General features: G+C 40.8%; 1 protein-coding gene across 1 annotated transcript in view; it reads left to right on the plus strand.

Moving 5' to 3' along the window:
- The first annotated feature begins 7,387 nt into the window (after nucleotides 1-7,387).
- FRMPD4 (FERM and PDZ domain containing 4) overlaps nucleotides 7,388-23,545 on the plus strand; it is a 292,708-nt gene continuing 276,550 nt past the window's right edge. Inside the window, exon 1 of the mRNA XM_059466925.1 lies at nucleotides 7,388-7,559. Coding sequence (XP_059322908.1) covers nucleotides 7,519-7,559 — 41 coding nt within the window. The 5' untranslated portion in view covers nucleotides 7,388-7,518. The remainder of the gene's footprint in view (nucleotides 7,560-23,545) is intronic.

A 23,545-nucleotide genomic window follows, 5' to 3' on the forward strand; every position in this document is an offset into this window, starting at 1 on the left:
TGCATGTCCATTTGTGTGATCAAGGGGCACGATCTAGGCTGAGCAGCCTGCCCTGGGGGATGCTGTGCAGCCCTTCTCTGCTTTCAACCTCAGAGCACTGCATGCTGCAAAGGGGGAAGGGTAAAACAGGTCTGAGATAATGAGTATGGAGACAAAACAGGTTATAAATTTCACCCAGACTAGAACTGGTAGCTAAAGAAGTGAGAACAGGTGTGAAGCTCTCTTGTCAATGTTTCTTAGTGATCTGGGCAAACAGATTTCTGTTAGCAGAAAACATGGCACAAGAGCCTTTGCACACAGGTTACTCAGGCATGTGACAGGCCACTTGCTGATGAGGATGGGAAGGCTGGTTTTCTATTTCCTCCGAACTGACAGCATTAGGCTTGTACATTGTAGTAAGTAAACAGTTTTCTAAATGCACTGTATTTACAGGATAACTTTAATCAACTGCAGCACATTTCTAAAAATTGCACACTTTAAAAAAAGAAACGTATGTGACCATTATGGCATTTTTTTGTGCCTTTCAGCTTTGCAGTCCCTGCTGGTCTTTCCACATACCATATTCCCAAGATAGTTACTCTCCAGTGTTTATTGTTAAGACACATTAGGGATTCATTTTCTGTTCTAGAAGCACTAGAGAGCCTGAAAAAAAATCAAAATCCTTAGTGACACTCACCAGTGGTCACTTGAATAAACAGAAGTGTTTTGAGCATGCAAGACTCCTTATCATGTTACTCAGTATGCTGAGCAAGTAAATATCTTACTGTACATTCAACTACAGACAGATTTGCAGTCTTCTCTTCTGCCTGGAAAAAACAACATTCTTAATGCAAGCCACATGAAACAGTAGCCTGTACACACCTTGCAAACACAGATTTACACTGAGAACAACCCCTGATGTACAGACTGGCTGTTCTGTTGATGCCATGGTCAGGAAGAGCAGCTGCAGTGTGCTGTAATTTACCTTAGCTAAGAGCAATTCCTCTGCCTCAGACCTCACATATAATTCACAGGCCTAGTTGTATTAAACCTGCAATTAAGATCGAAATAACACATTGTAGTGGTTAAAATATGGGGTGTGTGATCTTTCAAACTACAGGCTGGAAATTTTAAGATGATATGCTTTGTCTCTTCAGATACTCAGGCAACTTTGTATAAGCTGCTTGGTTTTTAAAAGTACCTAGCAATCTCTTTTTCATTTGTGAATGTTTAGTATTACTGACAAGTAGGCCACCTATGTGCAAGTACCTAAATATGGACTGAGGAAACTGGGTTTTGGCACCCAGATACAAATGCTGTGTCTGTGAAGTTTCTGTTTGTTGGGAAAATCTCTTTTTTCCTTTTTTTTTTCTTCTCTCTCTCCTCTGACTGTAAGCTATTTTGCACCTGTGACATTGCTTTTTTCCTCTCCTTGCTGCAATGTTTGCATATACTTCCCAGGAAAATGGACACAGAACAAAAGCTTACAGTATTTCTTGAGTTTCACCACAATATCCCATTCTAACATGGAGGAAAAACAAATACAGACAAGCTGGCAAATTTTTAATCCATAACTAATATAAGAACCTGCTACTGGGAATAATAATAAAATAAATATTTTAAACTTCAGACTACAAACAAAAACAAAGGCTTCCTATCCCAATACAATTCTATCATAACAATCTTGTTCTTGGTTTTGATATCTTAAAAAAAAAAATTGAATATGCCTCTGATTTTTAAAATTCAACACATATTTGATCATTTAAATCACAGATAGTACTAGAAAGACTTCAGTGGTATTCCTGCTTTTTAACATTTTATTAATTTAGAAATTCATACTTTGATAATTTTTCTGAAGTTGCCACAAAATTTTCATTCTGCAGTTGGTTTTGGTTAAAGTATGAGAAAATCCCTGATGGCAGAATCAGGATTGCCTTTGAGAAGAAGGTGGATGAGGTTTTACTTCTCCTCAATTCTCTTTTCATTGTAAATAAATTTTAAGTACTTGCACATTAGCATTTCAAATTATTTTTCTGATTCATCTCTATACATTTTCTTATGATTTGTGAAGTCATATTTATTCAACCAACACTTAAACACGTGCTTAACTTTGTGATTGTTTCAAGTTATGTTTTAGATTAAGTGAAGCCATGAATAGGGCTGATTAGAAGCATATTTAACATTTTCTTGAATTGGGTCCATTTGTCAGTAACAGAGCAACTGTAGATAAGTCCTTTCCATATTCTGATTTCAATATTTCATACATACCCATTCCAGAAAAGTGAATCCTTTTTAATAAAGATAATTTCATTTTAAAATAACTAATGCATTAGCATTGTCTCATTCATAGAAGTAGGAAATGTTGTCTAAGGTCCTCTTCCTTATCTTGAGCTCATCTGTGTATTGCAGCATAGACAAATATTCTATTTAATGGTGTTTTTCTAATGCTACAGGTTGATATACTGCAAAAGTTTTCAGTTCATAATAACAACCAGTAGTTTTTGTTAACTGTCTTGATAACAGATTGCTTATATAGGTTTGACTACATGTGTGGCTTCAGCAGAATTGTTGCATCGGTTGCAATATTCTTGCTTATATTGTTCTATGCAATTCAGTATCCTTTAGGCTTCTAGATTTTTTTTCTTAATTGGCAAGAAAGAAAATCTTATCTGTTATTTAAATTTTCTATCTATGATCTAATTTTGCACTTTGATCTACCATGTCCACCACACTAAATTACTCAGCAAAATTGAAAACCTACAGGGTTTAACACTCTGTATGGGTCAATTATAAAACAGGCCTGAAAATGCTCTATTTGACACAGGGGCCAAAAAATGACAGGTAGAAACTGGTGCACAGATTCAACACAAGCAGAGGGACTTCCTGATAATGCTGTATATACAGACATGGAGAAAATCTGTAATAATTACAATGTTTTTATATAGATTTGTACAGTGTTGGTAAGCACCATGATATAGGAATCTATTCTAAAAAAATGCCTGTTTCAAAGGCTCAAGGCTGAAAAAAAGAATGTAACATTTTAAAATACAAGTACCCAGAGTATTATAGGACATACAACATGGCAGAATCATAACCAACTATCTTTAGAAATAACAATCAGTAAGTAGAAGATCACAATGACAAAATATCTAAATATCTTCCCTTAAAACTTTGCATCACCAGCTATGTATTACCACCGCCTTACTCAATGGGTTTTATTATCACATTTCTTTACACATTGTTGCCATTTGGATATGAGTAATATCAAGCACTGCAAAAAAATCATAGAACCTTCAGCTCTTATCTAAAAAAAAAAACATTCCAGCTTGATGAATTTTAAACCATTTTTAGGATGAGACACAGCACTTTAAAGTATCTTTTAAAAGATTCCAAATCATTAAAACCCCTACTTGACTAGTCTTAAAAAAATTATAGTGTTGAGTTTTTAATTCACTGAGAAAAACTTTGACAACTTCTGTGAGACCTACAGAAGCATTTAAATATTAAGTGTTAGGTTTAGGATTCTACCTGTTTTCATTTAAATTATCTGGGATCAAATTTTATGCATCTTATAAATGACAAGAGATGCTATTGGTCCAGCTGCAGGGCTAAGTGTTTGTGCTGCTTGGTATCCTGGAAATCCCAAAGCATCTTCTTCTGGGGATTATTTAGTGCCTCAGAAGAAAAAATAAAAAACCTTAGAACTCAGGAACAAAAAAATAAGTGTTTCTTCATGTCCGTTGTAAATATATATACAATATATATATACAATCTTCGTAGCAGATTCTCTAGGAGCAAAACAACAGGGTTTTCAAAAAAATTAAGAGATTACTTGGTTTTAAATTTTAGATAGTATAGCATTCCTGTCTGCATTACATATGTCTGCCATTTCCTTCAGAACAGGGAGCATCATAAAATGACACAGATTTCCGTCTCTAAAAATCCCTATGAAACTGCCATACTATATGAATCTAAGGCTTTTATTCGCCCACAGTCTACATAAGGATATCTATGATTACACAAAGCATTAGTATTAAGTGTCCTAATTTGATTACTCTGGCCAGGCATAAAGATAATAGTACACGGTAACAAAGCATCCTCAAAAAGCTATATTTACTACGCTATTCTAAAAAAAACTGTAAAAAGCCAGGAACTGATGTCAGATTCTTACTTTCAGATTAGAAATGTTCATGTTCAATTACTATTTGTTACTGAGATACTGAGTACATGTTGGTTTGCTGTCTCTGGCTGCCTGTTCTCATTCAGTGTTTACATGTACCTTTGTCACATTCAAATGGGTTTTACTTCACCTGACTTCAGTCATCTGTTAGACAGTCCTCTAGTCAAGGGCAGGCATCTGTGCTTCCTGTCACTGGAGTTAACAAAGAAAATAAAGCACCTGCAGAAGGCAATTTATGTCACTTTTCCTAGAAAGAGATGGTTTGGAGTGCTAAGTACCTGTGCACCACAGAGGTGGGGTATGACTAGCTGGGGCTGGGTCCTGAAATTTTGGTAGTTATGGAGAACAATCCCACTGTAGTAACTGAAAGGTATAAATGCATGTGCAAGAGTGCAGTCATGACACAGTCTAATTGATATTTCTGCAAATGAAGATAAAATACCAAAATATTATTTCAATGTACAGTTGATGGCTTCAAAGCCAGTCCAAACTACACATATCAACACTCACTCTTGAAAGAGAACAACGCCCACCCCTTCACTTCTTCGGGTAGGCAAATTTTAATCTTTTACTATGAGACTGACAGTTTTGTATCCAGTTGCTATGACAGCAGAAGCCAAAGAACCATGAACCAAAGTTCACTCTCATACCCCAGCCTCCTTCCCCATGTGTGATTCTCACATTGCACAGCTCCAAAACGCACAGCACTTAGCGCAGTAGGAAGGACACTTGCCCAGGTTCTCTTTTCATGTCTCACATCTGGGAGTAAGGCTCCTGTGATACTGCTATTAATGGACCTCCAGCACGTTGGCTGGTCCAAGAGTATCTCCACAGGCATTCTGGAGGATTTGCAATGCCGCAATAGCTTCAGCCTAGGAAAACAAAAATATAAAAGTGACTATAAGCACTGCAATATGGCATGTATCTATTTGGAAAGCCAAAGAAAGAAGAGATAATTTCAGCTTCATTTCAAATTTTAATGACTTTCATAAAGGTCTACCATTTTGGGTACACATCCTGTGTTTACAATACTGATGTTTATAAACAATCCTTTTTATCTCTTAGTCATTGTTTTGCTAGGCAAAACTCTTTCTTGCCATAAGACTCTTCATTACCTTTAACATTCCTGCACCTGCTCTCAATTTTCATAAATGTACTTTTTGAATAAGCTGAGTATGGCATTTCTGATCTGATCTTATGTTTTCTGCTTTTCTACATATCTCTACTGGAAATACTTCAGCCAGAATATCCTAGGATCACATTTGCCTTTCCTGAAAGACCCTGAAATCACAGAAATTCCAGTGACCCCTTAGAATTTTTTCATTTTTCTGGCACTCACCACTATGCTCTACAGCACCTTTATGTGAGAAGCCTTGGAGCATGAAGTGCTCAAGATAAGAACCTTGTTTGATATGGAACATATGTGCTTAATCTTATATATGGTGTATCATTTCATCAGCTTCAGTTAGCTTTGTAGGATCTTGGCCTATCTCCTCAGTCTATAAATAAATAATGACAGATTTATAAATAAATCAGTTTCTAACCAGCTGAAACTGTGTTATCTTTGTAGCTTTTACCAATCAATAGAGCAGTGCGAATGACAGGCACGGGTTCTGCAGTTTTAAAAAAATCTGGTATAACAATAAATAAATAGAGTACACGCAAGTACCACATAAATATTTTGATGCACTAGCATAAAATATTTCATATGGTGTTTCAGAATATGCCCAAGCCGTTTACATCTATGCTAGGCCAGCAAGTGCTTTTTAGCTGCCAGTTCAATGTTCTCCCAACATAAATAGATGATCAATCATTCTTTGTTGCTATTGTTTTAAAGAATAGTTTGAAACCCAATTCACACTGTGTTAGTACGGCCTGTTCTTTTTGTTCTCTTATCAATACAAGTTTTAGTATTAAAAAAGTGCATTGTTTTCATCTGGCTGCAGGAGTATATGTGCTGAGCTCTGCTGTTACTTCCTAAGTTGGTTGGTGGGAGGGTGCAGGTGCAAGCCTGCAGAAGAGACTGAAACTCAGTGAAGGCACAAAGTAAAGCACATGCCAATCCATTCAGAGAACAAACACACAAATGAAAACACTTCAGTGAAGAGAATCTGCTCCCATACTGAGAATTATTGTATTACAGTGCAGAAGTTTGTGTGCAGATGAATTTGAATTTTACCCGCCTTCCTGTTCTGCTCAGAGGAAACTTATGGAGAGCTAAACTCCAGTGCCTCATTTAAAGCCTGACGCAGGACATGAGGCAATGAATGCATCTGTTCTTGTTCTTGTGTCAGGAGCCCTAGATTTATCATTTTTCCACAAGATGTGGTATGAAGAATGCTTGACTTTAATTATGTTGCCACAAACCAGCCTTGTCATGTTCCTGCCACAACGAGGACGCCTTCGGCTCAGGGCTCTTTCCTGGCATGTACAGAGGGATCACAGGATAGTGCCAGCAGCCAGCGGTGGATTTCAGCCCGGTGCCTGTCCTCGGTCCCCACTGCTGAGCACTCAGCGCGGGGGCTGAAAGCCAAAAGGCCTTCCTCACCCTCGGGGACTGCATGGAGCAGTGTGATCGTCGAAGCAAAGACGGCTCTCTGCTTTCCCAAGTTTTAGCTTTGCCAGGCCCAGGGTGCCGCTCCCGGGCTGGGGAGGGAGGTTTCGCCTCCTACTCACCAGGGCTCCCCTTCCCCTCTCGCCCAGCGTTCCGCTCCCTGCCCCGGGGTCCGCAGCCGTGCCCCTCACACCCGGACCCCTCGCCCTCCTTCCCCGGCACCGCGGCTCCGGCAGGCCCTGTGGGGAGCCCGGGCTCGGCCCGGCGGCCGCAGCGCCGCCTCGGGCTGGAGCGGCGATCGGCGCTCGCCCGGGCTGGAGCGGGCCCTGCGCTCGCCCAGCGGAGCGGACACACGGCCGGCCGGAGGGACAGACACCCCGGTACACCCTGCGCTCTCCTCAGCACCCCGCCGCCTCCCTCCTGCGGGCACTGCGGAGCGGCGGCGGAGCGCGGCCGCCTCTCCCTCCGGCTGGCGGAGCGCAGGCTGCGGGCAGCGCTCCCGCCGGGCTCCCCGCTCCGCTCCGGACTCAGCCCGGGAGAGCGCTCGGCAGGCGGGGAGCGGAGCGGGGCGGGGGGAGCGGGGGCAGGGCTGCGCGCCGATGAGCGCCGGTCCTGCGAGATGCTGCACGCCCAGCTCCCCGCCGGAGGGGGGTAGCAGCCGCTGTCTCCGCCGGCTCCTGCTCTTTTGCAAGGGCTGTTGCTGCCGCTGGACGCAACCTTCTCCCGACATGGAGCTGCTGCCGCCGCCGCCGCCGCTGCTGCTGGAGTGAGTGAGTGTGACGGGCAGAGCTAGCCGGCCGCATGGATGGATGTGTTTAGCTTTGTGAAGATTGGGAAGCTCTCCGGGTAGGTGTTTGCCGCCACCGCCGCTGCTCCGCGAACCGCGGGCGTCCCGCTGCCCGTGCCCTGCGGGGGCAGGCAGGGATGGGGGCTGCCGAGGGCTGCCCGGCGTGGGGAGCGCCCGAGCCGCTCCCAACTTCTCTGGCGGCGGGGCTCGGCGTGTCGGGGTGGGGCGGTGGGGGCTCGCTGTCCGTGGTATCTGCCCGGGCCGTGCCCATGTCCCTGCGCGGGATGGGTCATCCATCCCCCTCTCCCTTGTGAACGGACAATGAACTGCGGCCGCAGCTGGGCGAGAGCGGTGCCCTCCTTGAGACGCCGGCCGGAACGGGTGGCCGGAGTGCCCCTGGAAATGCCAAAGCGGCGGCAGAGCCGGAGCCGGGCGCGGTGGCGGCGCTGAGGGGTGTGTTGGTGTTGGGGGTGGTGGCCGCGGTGCGGGTGTCGGTCATCCGCGGGAGCGGGGGCGAAGTTCCGAGAGCGAGCAGCGCCTGGCCGGGCCGCGCCGCCGGCAAGGGTCCCTGCCCTCCGCTCCGCTCCGCTCCCGCCGCACCGCGGGCACACCGGCTTCCCCGGGAGCCGCATTTTTGGAGAAGTGGCGAAATCGTCGCCACTCGCATCGTTTGTGAGCGCTGCCCCTCCGCCGTTTCGCACGGTGATGGGCGCAGGGGCGCGAGTGGATTTGGAGTCTCATCCCTGACTTGTAAGGCTCGTACTCCTCGTTGTTTAAATATGTGGTTGATTTGTATTGTTTTTCTCTATTTCTTTGTTTTCCGAATAAACCTTCTCTTGAATGGCCTCAGAGTTGCGGTCTCAGGCTGTGGACTGTTGCGTTCGCAGCCGGTTGCCAGGCCTGGAGCTGCATAGATAGATCAAGAGGCACAGCAGCCCCTGTTACAATGTTCCCACCGTAGTTCAGCCTAACTGGAGGTAGCCCTTCGCAGCTACACCGGGAATTGTGCTTTATCTCAAAGATGCAGTATGAAAGTACTTGAGTCACATTTCTTTTTCAGGGTTCTGGTGTGGATAATCTTCCTAAAGGATTTAGCTTTGATCACTGTAACTAGGAGTGTTTCAAATTCTTATGATTCACTGGTTCCTACACCATAGTTACCATATCCTTTTCTGTTTATGAGGCACGTATGAGGCAGAAATTGGACGGTGTACAAAAGGGAGAAAGGCCTTGGTAAGGAAATAAAAAAGGTGGCTGCTCCCATGATGGTCAGGTAGGGAGCTTGTCAAAATGACAGATGGTCTGTAAAGAACAAATATTGCACGGCTAGAAGTTAGAGTGCCACAGGTGCAGGCACTGCCTTTATCCCCCAAAATTCCCACCATTGCACCTGGCTGTGATTACAGCTCTGCTTGTGGCATGCCAGCACAGAACAGCTGCTGTCATTCAAGCACATCATTGTCTCATCCTGCTCCCAGCAATTTTACACCATGTGACAGTGACAATACAAGCAGCCCCCTCGGCTTGCCTTGGGTGGTGTTCCTGGCTGATACCGCTAGAGCTGCAGCAGCAGGAACTACAGCAGAAACTTTGAGGAGCGGGAAAATATGCTCACGTAGATAAGGAATAGGTCATGTTGTATGGTACTTATTTCCAGGTAACTGAATTGTGTGACCTTCTCAATTTTTTTTTTGAAATGATGTTTTAGAAAAACTCCCAGGTCTTCACGTCACACTTGGTCTAGAATCAAAGGCAGAGAAAGGGATGTGTCATTCAAAAATTTTATTATGTCAGGTGCATGGTAGGTTTTAGATATGTATATTGTAAGCTTGGGTCTTTCTTGGTGTGTACAAAATCTGTAGCTTTCTGCATAATTGAAGACAGAGCTAAGATTTGCATTTAAGTAAAGACAGATCATAGAAATTCTTCAGAAGAACCTGAAGGTTCCTTCTGAAATGAAATTGCAAGTTTTAAAGCTTGTATCTGCCTCTGCTTCGTTTAAGGATGTGAAATACTTACAGACTGTGTTTATCTTGCAGATTGCAGTACATGCTTTCTGTACTGAGCTACACTTTTTATTTCTAATTTTCCGGTTGTTAAAAGACATAATAGTTTACACAGGGCTTGACTTGACTTGCTGTTACCTAGGTTACAGCCAGGTGTCTATTCCAGTTTTAAGAGAGCTTCATGAAGAAGACACTTCCAGTGTAAACCCCAGGTTTTAGTCCCGTTGTGCATTTGGGTTGGAAAACTAGTTTGCCCAAAAATACTGGTTGTTTGCTGCAGGAAGAAAGGCCTCTCTGAAGAAAATATTTAACTGAGCGTGTGATCTTACAGGCAGATTACCTACAGAAAGTTGTTTTGAACATGGTTGGTGCTGAAATTATTTTAAATTTTATTTTGTTGTGCATTCAGATCTCCTCATTTTAAGTTGCAGGTCTTTTACTACAGTTTTATTCTGCAGCCTTGATTTTGCAGGCAGTGGCACACTTAAGCTCTGTTATACATGACTACTGGTAGGAATGCTTCCTAAAGTCATTATTTGATTTTAATGGGTCTGATAAGAATTTAAATCTTGTCTTGATGAATTAACATGTAAAATTTTTTATCTGGAAGAAGCTTTAGATGAGGCTTAAAGTCCTAGAAGGTGGCTACTGGATATAAAATTTTACATCGCATACATAATTTTTAATATTTTGATTATCTATGTGTGTTTTTTATGTGATACCTTTGTGTTTAGGGTCTTTTAGAGACTCTGCTTCTACAATGGCTTCAACAATTGTCCATACTTGCTGGGTAAGTGAAAAATATGGACATAATCTGGAAAAGGATTATGTGCAGAAATGACAGAATGCCAGACTGGTTTTATGACAAATGTGATCTCTGGTAATCTTGTCCTTTCCTTGACTTTGTAGGTCTGTCACATTGTGTACTATGCATAAACATACAGATCCTTCATGATAAAGTTTCTGTTGAAAGTTTGGAGATACCCATCAGACACTGAAACCAAAAATACCATACATAAATAGTGATCACACTGACACAGCCTCTTCCCCATTCCATTTTGGAAATTCACCAATCTGGTAATGGTCTGCAGTAAATGTTTTGGTATAAATTTTAGGGTGTCATTCTCTGGAGGATAAAAACACAAACAAACAACCACTTTTTATTGTGATGAATGTCCAAGTGTAGAGAATGACTGACAAGTGTTGTTCAATGGATCAGTCCCCTGATGTGGAGCTGTACAAGGCAGGTGAATGTTTCTGTACCATGGGCAGCATAAGCAGGGATGGTGTGGTAGCATCTGTAATTTGGGGTGGAGGATTTGTGCCATAGGTGTGGTAGCATCTGTAATTTGGAATGGAGGATTAGTGCAGGTGAATATGTTTGTACTGTGGGCAGCATTAGCATGGATGGTATTGTAGCATCTGTAATTGGGGATGGACGATCAGTGCCATAGGTGAGGTGCAGAGCTGACACTTGAGGTTGGTTCAGAAGTCTGTCTTACCTGGTATTCTCTCCCAGTTGCTTTTAGCAGCTGCTTGGAGAAACAGTGGGAGTGGTGAGTCTTGAGCATAGGTATAGGCAGTGGAGGAGGGATGGTGCTGCTGTTCTGAACATGGAACTGTTTCCAGATCAAGGTAAATCTGAGAAAAGGGCACAGCGTCAAGTTTCTAGTCAATACTGGACAGGTGAACTATGAAACAATAGGTCAGAATAGTGGATGGAAGTTACTGAGAATTTAGGCCTGTATTCATAGAATATATTTTTAGTTGGATTTTTTTTTTATTGGGAATGACTGTTTTTGTGATGTCTGTTGAGGTCAGTTCTATTTCAGAGCTTTCACAGCAGGAATTATAACTTTGATATGGAAAGATGCTTGTCTGGATGTCACCTGAATGTGACTGAGTGAGGCAGTGACCCTCCAGAGCTGGGATACAAAGCTCCTGTGCCCTCTTTTGTAGCTTTGCCAGATAACACTAGGGAGAAAATGACATGGCTGTCTGCATGAGTGGCTGTCATGTTCTAAGCTGTGGCAATACTGCTGAGGGTAGGGTGGACATCTCTGTCACACAGTTACATTTGTGGGAGAAGTGCTGAGCTCAGGAGTAATTTGTCACCAGAAAGAAAATCTCCATGTAGGCCTGCAGTATGGGGTAGGAAAGTAGAAATTGAGACTTTATTATAGCCATTAAAAGTATAACAATTGGAGAGTTAAACCCTTGTATCAAACAGGGGGATACCAGGAAGGTTTGAACGTGCCCTTAACAGCCATGCCAGTTTGTCACATGGGGTAGGTAAATTTGTCCTACATGGATCTTTACTTTTCTGCTCAAGTTTAGCATTGCCATCCATTATCCTTGAGTTTAAATTTATTCCATTAAAATAGGATGTGAATAGTCATGTCCTTGTTAGCCAGGCCCTTAGAATTGGCTTTAAAACAATGACAAAAAAAAATCCCTTAACCCTGCAAGCTCTTCTATTCACAGAACAGTCAAATATATTTTCTTGCTGTGATTATGCTAAACCTGAGGCTGGGTTTCTAACTGAGAAGAAACTTCTTACCAAGTCCTTTTCCATTGGGGTGGATAAATCTCACATTCTTATCTTTTGTGTTTATCCTTCCATAGCTGGCCATCTCTACTCAGGTAGACTGACTTGGTACCTACACAGATGTTTGAACTTTTGGGTTCTTGCTGCTGATAAAAGTGAAAGAAGCCTAAAGTGATGTGGAGCCTTGATTTGTTCTCTCCCTTTCCAGCCTTTGTAGCCCTGTGCTCAGTTTTGTTCTCTCCAGATACTGTCATTAGTCCTGCCAGACTGGTGTGAAAGGTTCTCTCCTAGATCTGCCCTAAAATGTAACAGACTAGAAGCTGTGCCTGTATCTTCCGACTACTAAACTCTGTTGTGGTTTTGTTTGTTTGTTTTGGTTTTCTTTTGTTTGTTTGGGTTTTTTTTAGGGAATCAGGTTGCTTGACTTCATGATTTAATTATTTTTGTTCAGCCAAGCAGATATATGTTTTTAGATTTAAAGTTCCAAAATTAGCCTGTCTGTTGTTTATGTTTTTGGGGTTTTCTTGAGGTGATTTTTTTGTTTTTGTTTTTTTAAAAATTTTTAATTAATTGAAGAATATTTTGGGATGTTTCTTTGTCTTTATCAGAATAGCACCTTTCTTTTTCTGTGATTTTCCTTGCTAAGTCTTTATTTTGCTGTGAAGTTTAAAAAAACTCTACGTTAATGGAGAGACAATTGAAAGTGTGATTAACTTACTGATGCTGTTTTGCATATGATTTTTGGAACAATTTTTATGAGTACTCTTTGAAATGACAATATTGTAGCTTGTAAGTTATTTTCAGTATTTACAAAAGATTCAGTAAGAAAGCCTATGATTATCCTTTTCATGTTCAAAGGAGGTAATTTAATTCCAAAAAGGATTTTATTATACAGGATGATAATTCAAATAACCAATAATTCATTTCAGCCTTTTTCCTTGAGGACTGCATTACATTTAATGGTACATTTGCCTAGTCACATTAATATAGGAATGTTACCATATATTTTCTTATTTGTCTGTTTTGTTTTGTTAGCTGACACACATAATAGAGACATATACTTTAATGTTTGTGATGCTAGTAATGTTGTATGTCATTGTGACTTCAGCAGTTTAGAGATTTATTAAAACCTCTCCTTACATTATGAACTGTTGTAAACTTGTCAAGTGGCCAGTAAATGATGATGCAACTCTGTTAAATATGTAGGTTCTCTATACCAGAAGCAACATAGCAACATTGTCTCCAGAAATTTTTGAGAAAGCAAAAAACAAAATAGAGAATGAGCCCAAAGTGTTGCTTTCTTTCTCCTCTTGTACTAATTACTGAAGAAGATGGAATGCAAACTTTGAGAATTGATGCTTTGATTTCAGAAAAATCAAAATGTGCAGGTTCAATATAATGCTTTTATTTCTAGGAAGATATCTTTTCTGTTTGCTTTTGGTTTATTTTGGAGGACTTCAATCTGTAGTGTAAAATTGTTGGTGACATGTCCAAATCAAGAATCTCAGGGCAGTTTCTCTTACAATTGTAGCCTGCACCAAAGTTCTTGTGTGTGCATGTTTAAGTCACTCTGTTAAAATTTTTATATGGTGTGAGAAGACAGAAGAGGGTTTTTTGTGGGTTTTTGCCTCTATTTCATTGGTACCAGGAAAAGCCTGAGGTATTTTACAGTTTATGTTTAGTTTTTTGAGGGAGGAGAAGGTTTGCTTGCTCCTGATGTGATTTGGTTGGTTGGTTTATTTTTGAGAAGCCTGCTTTTCAGCCTGACAGATTCATGTGGGAAATTTCAGTTAAATTGAAAAAAATTCTCACCATAGCAGTAATAAAAAATGAGGATAAGTTTTCATATTTTGCAGCATTCTAGATCATTGTGGAAGTGTACCAAGCTGTTCATAGGGAATACAAACCATGACCCGAAATAATGAGAGGATAATACATGGTGTCAGCTCCACTCATAATGTGGTGTAGAAGGGGTATTTTACTGCTCTTGAGAGCATTTCCCAACAGTTATGTCAGATCTCTCACAACTTAGCATCTGACTGATGGGGCAAAGAATTGACTAAAGTAATCCAGGAGCCTTTTATAAAATAAGCCATCATCTGGGAAGGATCTCTATCTGCTGTAGACAAATAATGCAAAAAATCAAATGTGAGAAAAGGGCAGGTAATTTTGGATTCCAATCCAACTGTGCCATGCACAAATAGCTCTGTTAAATCAGGGAAGACCATCCAGGTACATGAACTACTCATTTTCATGACTGTGTGCATATAACCCATATGAATCCACGTTATGGAAACTTTTGGTGCTGATAAAGTATCAGTGTTTAAATACTACAGGGACATGCTTGAACAGGAATTGACTTCTGATAATACCAAACTGTATTTAAAGCTGCTTTTTATAATTAGGAATAAAATGACTAGTTTTGTGACATACCTTGAAGAAATCTGTGAAGTGAAAAGGCTGCACATTTATTGAAGGAATGCTTAAAGACCTTTAAAATAATAAGTGAGACTCTGTTTCTGATAATTGTTCAATTGACTGGAAGTGAAACAAGTAACAGTGGAACAGTATAAATATCAGTAAGTAATTGCATTTCAAATCCTAGTGAAATCCACACTGCTTAAAATCTAAACCTGTGAAAGTACATTGGAGCTAGAGATGTAAAGTACTCCAGTACTCAAAAGTCTTTCTGATCTAAATTAGGACCTGCTGTGGGAGAAGTTTCTACCAGCATTCCTTTAGTTCAGAGCATACAGAAACTCCCTTTAAGAGGTTGATTATTGGCTACAAGCTGAGACATTTCTTTTCATTAGTTTTAAAAACCAACATTTAAAATTATAATAAAGTTAGTGAGGGGACTTGTCAGGTATCAGTTTCAGCTATGAGAGTGTGGGGAGATAAGGCTCTGCAGAATAGATGGATATCTTGCAAGATTTTGCGAACTGCTGGTTAAAAAAAAAATATACAAAAAATAGAAAGAAGGCGGTGAAGACTAAGAAGGAATATTTGTATGTTAGAGTCAAATGCTGAGAATGACTCTTCTTATGATCGGGCTCTTGATAGAGTTTATTTTTGGATTTTTATGAATTTTTGGAAACTTTAAGGGAAAGAGACTTGGGATATTGTAAGGTATTATGATTATTTTTGTATCTATAGATAATCAAAACAAAAAGGTATGTATTTGTAGATTGATCAAAACTATTTAGTGATTTACATTAACAATCAAAAAGACCAAAAAAGTCTCCCTTCTGTTCTTAAGAATTTATTTCTGCATATGCCCTTTCTGTTTGTTTTTGGGGAGTGGGAGAGAAAAGACATAGTTTTTGAAACTAATGTTTTTTAAGAAGAAAATCTAAAATCGCTATTTGTAAAACTTTGCAGTACTGATTGTACCTTATTTAGAATGAAGGTTTTTATTAATGTTTGTGTGTGATTGAGTTTTAATTGTTCAGACAAACTGTCAAACTTTTTCATGAAAGTGCTTACATATTTGTTTAAAATACTTTTCCAGCATTATGCAGCCCATAAGGTTTTGCTTATGTTGCTTATAGATTTTGCAGTTTCACTGTTTGTTCTTAATCTTGAATTTGTGATTATATTCCTCTGGATTTGGCAGTACTCATATGTTTGGAAAGCAAAATGCCCATTATTCAATGGCAGTCAATGCTACCGGGAGTACTGGCGTTGGCACCAGCCATGTAAAACAAGCCAGGCATGTGTTATAAGGCCGAGCTGCCTCATTTCACTTGTGCTCTGTGTTTCACTGAAATAGAGCAGGAGATAACTGGAGGAGAAATCTGGAAAGATTCCATTTCTAAGCAGATTTGTAGAGGCAGGATGCTTCATTACCTGAATGCCTGAATGATGGCACTGACTTTGACTTACTCTAAATGAGGCTGTGACAAGCCTTGAGGCATCCATGACAGGAGCCTTGAGACAGCAGAGATTGTAATTGCACAGCAGAGCCTGCTCCAGCAGGGCTGAAGTTCAGACTTTGGGGTTGGACCTGATCTTCAAGGTCCTTTCCAACCCAAACCATTCTATAATCCTGTGATTTTTCTTTGCTTGTGATGTCAAACCTTTATCCCACAAAAAACAAAGAAAAAAAATTTTAAGGTTATGTATGGCAATATTGTCAAGGCCTTACTCGCTCTAGAAAGGGGTGGGCTGTCTCTTTAACACTGCAGTATGTAACAGGTTGTGCACCTTTATCAGAAAAGACAAGTTTTGTTTTGACTGTACAATGTGGCTGATAAGTCAAAATGTAGTACATATTTTCAGGTAGAAATTACCAAATTTCACAGGTTTTTTACTGGCATTAGATTTTGGATCATATGAAAGTTGCTATTTACAGGCATCTGCTTTTCTTGTTTTTTATTTTTGACTTGTTGCTATCCTCAGATGATGTTAACTGAATTTTTAATTTTTATCTTTGAAGAATTTTTTTCCCCAGTGAGGGTGGCAGATAGATTTCTCATGAAATTGGCTACCTGCCTAGGTCTTTGCTTTGCATAATGTATTGTGTGTTACCTGTCATGTTTACAAGGAGTGCCTTCTCCTCTGTCAGGGCACACAGTGAAGGGGGACAGAGAAAAACTGCATGTGGGGAATTATCTGTACTTGACTATTCTGCTTTGAAGGCAAGGTGAGTCTGGGCTACAGTGTGTAATAGGGAAGGAATGGCAAAGGAAGGAAGAGAGAAATTGGAGAAAGGAATTAAATGAATGTTGTATTGGGTGAGGGCTAATTTGCCTGAGTTAATTGAATTAATTGTTCAAGACTAGCTGATCTTTTTGTGAAGGTGAACTTACATTGTTGCCTGGGTAGAAGTTTAGTTGCTTCATAAGGCTGTTTGAATTGGTGAGATGTGCTGTAATCTGTGTGACTGCTGTTTTAAAAAAGGGAAGAATTCACTTCAGCATTGGAACAGAAAAACTTTTTTGGTTTCTAATGTCTTGAGTTTCTTCTTGAAAGTCCTTTAATTTTCTAAGGGGTTTCTGGTGGCTAAGCTTGATCTCACTCAACACATGAAATAATAAGATGGTCTTTGACTCCCTGAGCATTTTCTGTTTTGGAGACCCTGCATTCAGGATGGTGCCTTCTCTTAGGGTGAAGCTCAACCCCTGCATTGGTTCACTGGTGAACCCTGTGATTTCCCCCTCTTTGAATGCAGATAACTTGACTGCAAAATATGTAGGTGTTGGGGAATGTGTTTATGTTTCATTTTGGCTTTTAAAAAGTCCAAAAAAACAGAAGGCATTTTTTTTTTTTTTTTTTTTTTTTTTTTTTTTTTTTAATTGGCATGGGGAAGAAGTAGAACTAAGGTACTCTGAGGCATTTTGAGGGGGCACTTCTGTAATATGATCAGCCTCATGTAATATCTACTGGCAGAAGACCTAATGAGGCTGTGGGGTCTGATTTCCATTTTCTTTTGCTTTTCATTTTTCCATTCTGTCCCCTGCAGCCTTTTATGTCTCACACCATGGTGAGCTACTTCAGGGACTAAAAGCACTGGAAAACTGGTTTTGGTTTGTTTCATTTCTGCTAGTATAGATATCTAAACTGGCTTGGCAGAAGTGATTGAAGCATACATATTGTCTTGGGCAGCGAGGTGGAAGGGGAGAAGGGGAAATGGAGCTTCTGGTGTATGCTGAGCTCTATCACATTGCCCCCCATTTAGGGGTGGGTGGTGCTGTGAGAGAACAGGGAGGTGAAACCTTTCTCCAGGCACCTCTGGGAGCTGCGGAGTGGGGAGGCTACGTGAGACCCCCAAGTATGAGAAATCCAAGAAAAGGGGAGTTTCTGCAAAAGATGGCTTGCAGTGAGGAGAGGCTGCTTCAGCCCCTCTGCAATTCCTCAGATCTTTCCTAGTTCCTCTTGCTTCCTTGTCATTTCCTGCCTTTGAAGCCTGTTCTGCTGCCTTTAATTGACTTGGCTTTGCTTGGCACTTGGGAAAGCCAGTACAGGTTCTGTGTGCTAAATGCAGCTTTGTGTATCTTGCGCATCCTGATGTATGAAGGTATTGCACCCTTGCTACCATGCCATGCAGTCTAAAGAAACTGGCTTCCTGTTGTTTTTAAAAGCAGATTTCTAATCGTATTTTTGCTTTATTAGGCAGCAGAGGAGTGTGGTTGTCCAAGGGATTAATTTTCTTAGATTGCTTGTAGATGGTGAACTATCCAGGATAAATGAGAGGTTGTTTAATTTTTTTTTTTGTTATCTTTTAAATAATGAACATGTGTTCATTCCTAGCAGCAATTTTGCAGTTATATCCTTTCCATGGACATATTTTCCAAGTTCTGGAAGCTGTCTGAAGAGATAAAAGGTTTCTTTCAAATGCTCTATTTCTGAACTTGGAAAGAACATCTTACAGAAGCAAGTATAGAGTGTCTGTGCTGCTTCTGAGACCACAGAAAAATAACTGGAGAGTACTAATGGCTTGCTTTTCAAATACTCTTCATTTTGAAACTGGAAATGGGAGTTTTATAGGTGCATAAGTAGTCTGAGTTTTTAATTACGCTTTGAACCACATGGCTTTCTCTTTTTTAGCAACAGCAGTAGTAAACTTTGAGGATCTTCCATACAGCAATTTTTCTCTTCCTTCTGTATCTTCTGTCATTTCTTGTACATATATGGCACTTCATCAGCCCCCTTCCTCGTTGATAACTTTCATACTTTGCAATGTTTATCCATCAACTCTATCACATCATTGAATATGTGGTCTGAAAATGGTGGTGGTGATGGGGATCTTGAAGGATACATCTAAAGGAGAAATCTAAAAAGCCTCACAACAAATTATTTCATAGAAAAAATTAAATTTAGGACTACTAAAGTTCTTTTAGCTTGGGTGTTTTATTGTAAAAAAAATATATAGTATATCCAAAGAAGTACTCTCAGGATGCGCAATTACAAAAACTACAAATTACAAAAAAAAGCTACAAAATTACTGTAGCTTTTGCACTTTTTTTCCTAGGTGTCAAGGTTTGACACTGGCACAAGGCCAAATGCCCCCATGAAAATACACCTTCTCTGGTGTCTGCTGTGAGATTTTGACCAGGAATAAACAAAGCAGGCTCTCACTTGAAAAAAAGAAAAGTTTATTAACTAAACTACACAAACAATTACTAAACTACACACAAAAGGAAAAAGAAAACACAAGGAAAATGAAAACCTCACAAAAACACTCTCATCCTCCTCCCCCCTAAATTCCCAATACAATACATCTTCCAAAATCACCATTTCTGGGTCCAGCACCACCCTTTAGAATACTCAACTTTCAGTTCCTCTAGAGGAGAGGGAGTCCTTCCATGTGTCGTGGTGGCCTTTTCCGTCCTTGTTCCGGTGCTCTCACCACCGAACAAGAATCAGGGCTGCTTCCAGGGTTGTCTTTTTAAGGATGCTTTGTCCAGTTCCAGAAAAGCACAGTCTTTCACCTTTGGGACATCTGTCTCCCCCATATTTTATATACCCCCTGGGGCCAAGGGGTACCCACATTGAATCTTCTTTGGCACTGGGACATTTCTCCCCCTGGACTCAGTCTCTGTATCACACGGAAACATGGCTCTGTCCATGGCTACACGAAAGAGTCCAGCATAAAATGCCACTCCATCTTCTCCATTCTTCTAACATCTCTCACTCTCTCTTTGGTCCAGACTTCCATCACTCGCTCATTTCCTTCGTCCTCCTCCACTCTTATCCCTCGTTTAGGAAGGGTTAATGTTCTGTAAGGTTTTCATTGTCCAAAAAGGGTTAAAAACTCCTCCAAGCGGCTGGACTCCTGGCTGCACACCCCCCCCCCATCTCCTCAGCCGGGCTGCCTGCTGCCAGCACATATTTACTGAATTTCAAGGTAATGGCACACAAACACAGGCTGCACTCTCTCTCTCTGTCTGTTATTACTGCGCCTGAGTGGGTCGCTGCTGGTCAGAGATAGACGGGAATCTTGTTTCTTGATCAGAAGGCTGATTTATTAAGATATTATATATAATACATTATTACTATACTAATAGAATATAGAGAGAGGTTTGCAGAGCTGCTAGGCTAGGCTAGGAATAGATAGAAAGAATCTACAACAAAGTTGTGCCCAAGGACTCAGTCCCCTGGCTTGCACTTTGTGATTGGCCCTTAATTATAAACAATAAGCATGAGCCAATCAAGAAACCCCTGTTACATTCCACAGCATCTGATAATAATTGTTTACCTTGTCTTCTGAGGCCTCTGGCCTCCAGAAGACGCAGAAATCCGAAAGAAAGGATTTCTGTGAAGAAATATCTGCGACAGTCTGTCTCCAAGGGGGGGGAACAGGCTGCACATTGCTTCCCGGCATTTCTTTACTTCTTCCTTCCACCCTCGGGGGGGGCCAGGCCTACCTCTCCCGGGCCGGGCCGCATGGCTTTTCCCCTGCCCCCGCCCAGGCAGCAACTGGGCCGGGGGAGAGACCCAACTCCTTCCCGCCGGAAATCCAAAAAAAGAGCCTGCCAGGGCGAGAGCCCTGCTTTTACCCTGTGTTCTCGGAGGTGGATCCAATGCCTAGTGGTTGGGTCAGATGGCAATATTCAAATCTGAGCACTCATTGGCCCCATCCACAGCATCCCAGAAATCCTGTTTCCAGGTCAAACCATGACACTAGGTAGCTAACATCATGCATCTGCGTGACTTACAGTTAGCATGTCTTAAAGAAGACTACTTTATAAGTAATATCCGTGGAATATGAACAGTGGAATACAAGTCTGTTTGTCTTTAGTTGGCATGTTTGGAAAAAAAAAACTTCCAATATATTTATTTTTTGATGCTGAATATGTTGCATATCTGTTTACTGATATGAAGGTGTGTTCTTTCAAAGCAAGACATTGATTATTGTTATTGTCTTTTGCTGGCTTTAATAGGCATTAAGGTCCTGTGAAGGTCTGATTAAGACAGGGATGCTCTGAAATGGCAGTGTGGAAAGCTGGCAGATTCTTTGCCCCTGCCTCTTGTTTCCACAGTTGTCCTGTTGGATTCAAGTTGTCCATGGTATCTGTGTGTGCTACTTGGTGCCCTGACTGTTTAATAGATTTTAATAGTAGCCTACCCTGTACAGGGTAAAGGATGAATTTCACTCTTTCCAATGTCAGTGCAAGCCTTCTCCTTCATATCAGTAAAAATACTTTCTATTTCTTTAATAGCAGACTGTTGATTTGCTTTTTGTTGTGTTTTCTAAAGCTTGTCCAAATCTCATCGTGTTCTTTAGCCTTGGACAAATGTATGTTTTTGTTTTTTCCCTTACATTAGTGTTCTTAAGCCATTAATGTCAGAGTTCATCCCATTTTCTCATGTTATGTGCTGGTTCTGAAAAAGAGAAATTCTGTTTTGATGTTAAATGTTTAAAATGTTTCTTTCATAGTAGAAGGTAAAACAGCATTAGTTTCTTTTTTTTTTTTTTCCAAACAGTTCATAGTTCAGTGCTGCAATGAACAGTTTTCCAACTAGAGGACACAATACCGGTTGTACTGGACCGGTTGTACTGGGTATTATTCTAAAATGGCTGAAATGTATTTGAGCTGCAGAAAATGTTACCAGTACTATTTGTATATATTTGTTTACCAGGCTGTAATTATAAGAACTGACATTTAATCTACTCAGTGTTCAAAATATTCATTTTTTTCTTCTACAAATGTGATGATAAGCAGAAAACAGTTTGTCTCTCAATTTCTGTGGTATGGTTTGCTGTTTTACTTCCTTTCCCCCATCCCCCTCCAATCAGTTTCCAACTTGAGCAGCTTTTTTTGCTAGTTCCCCCCTTTCACAGTGAGTGCTTAATGCTGACTCACCACTTGTTGTGATTGGGCTGCTTGGCACTGTTGGCAGGGGCACAGGAGTGAGTGTGTAAGAGCACTCAGACCACAACAGACACCTTTTTGGTCCAGATCTCTTTTTTATTAATTTATTAGTTCAGTATTCTGGCTTTTAAAGGTGTTGGGGGAATATGTGATTTAGACTTTCATTTATATTTATGTTCAAGGGAGAGCAGTTCTGAGCATTAGAAGATCATGGTGATTCTGCCTTCAGTGAACAGTGGCAGGAAGCTGTAAAGCTTGTTTAGTGTTGTGTGAAACCATAAGGAAACTTTACTCTCATTTTTTGTAGTCTTTGCAAAAGTTGAGTAAGTAAGTACAGCATGGCTACTTTGTTTCTCACATACATGCAATTGTTTTATTCTGTCTTCATCCTTTTTTTTCTTTCTGAGCTGAGCAGCACAGATCTTATAACTGACACGAGGTGGATTTTTCTCCTTCCAGCCAGACTGTGCACCCTGCATAGGCCAAATGACCCCGTGTACATAATTTCTTTGCTCAATAAATAACACTGCAGCTTGAATCACAGCCAAAACTTTCTTTGCAGGCTTAACTGTAGCTCTAATTTCATCGGGTAGGACCTGCCTGTCCCAGGTGCCAGTTCAGCGTGTCTGACCAGCCACAACTGCCCCGTGTACCTGAGTGGAATAAATGAAGCATCCTCAGCACGGAGCTGCAGCCTCCACTGCTGCCAGGCTGGGTGGGGAGAGGAAACCTGCCACCCATACCTTGGGTCTGCTTCCCTATTTCTGCTGCTTCTGAAGGTGATGGTTCCCAGCCTTGGCAGACCCTTCAACAGGGATTTGTAATACACTGAAAGATTACATGGTCTATTCTTCAAAATGGCAAATCTAGTCTGGCAACTGTTTTGAATAATTTGCTGAAAAACCCAGTGTTAATGATGGCAAAGGAGTTGCATGCTTGGTGATTTAGGGGTCTGTGAATGCATCATTGTGTACACGTGCCTGCTCAGCTCACCATACAGCTCCTAGAAAATATCTGTTGAGAGTCTTTGCTATATAAAAGAACAGTCATTTTGGAGGCAAAGATCATGGCTTTCCATTCTCAAGTTAGACTTTCATAGCTTAGGCCTGTTGTATTGAAAGTTGTGGTTGTTTCACAGTACAAAAATAAAGTGCTATTTCACCTCTGAGAAAGGTACTTCTGCATCTTAGTGCCTGGTGACTTGTTAAGTATTTTTTGATATTTATCAACATATACATATACTAAGTGATAATGCTGGTGGTCCACTGGAAGGAAAACTCACCTGTGTAATGACCAGACACTGGGCTCAATGTAAAGATCAGATCACAGAATTAAACTGTCACCTGGTAAAACCTGGGAGAAAATTTTGTTCCAGAAAAAGCCAGCAGTTCTAATTGTTTGGTTTGTTGAGCATTTATTTTTAGTTCATGATTGTGGGGTAGGACAAAACCCCAGCAATTAGACAAATTTTTACTATTTATTCCTCTTAGAACTAGGATTTTGGTATCTGTAATCTATAAGCTAATGAATACTGAACTTCCACATGAAGATGCAATAAATTCAAGCTGATTTTTGAAATTTAAGGCCACCTTTGGCATTTCATTATGCCAAGTAGATATTGGACATCAAGAATTTTCTAAAGGACATGTTATTTCCATGTGGAATTGTCCTAA

This window comes from Ammospiza nelsoni, chromosome 2, assembly GCF_027579445.1.
Source record: "Ammospiza nelsoni isolate bAmmNel1 chromosome 2, bAmmNel1.pri, whole genome shotgun sequence".
Taxonomy (NCBI): Eukaryota; Metazoa; Chordata; class Aves; order Passeriformes; family Passerellidae; genus Ammospiza; species Ammospiza nelsoni.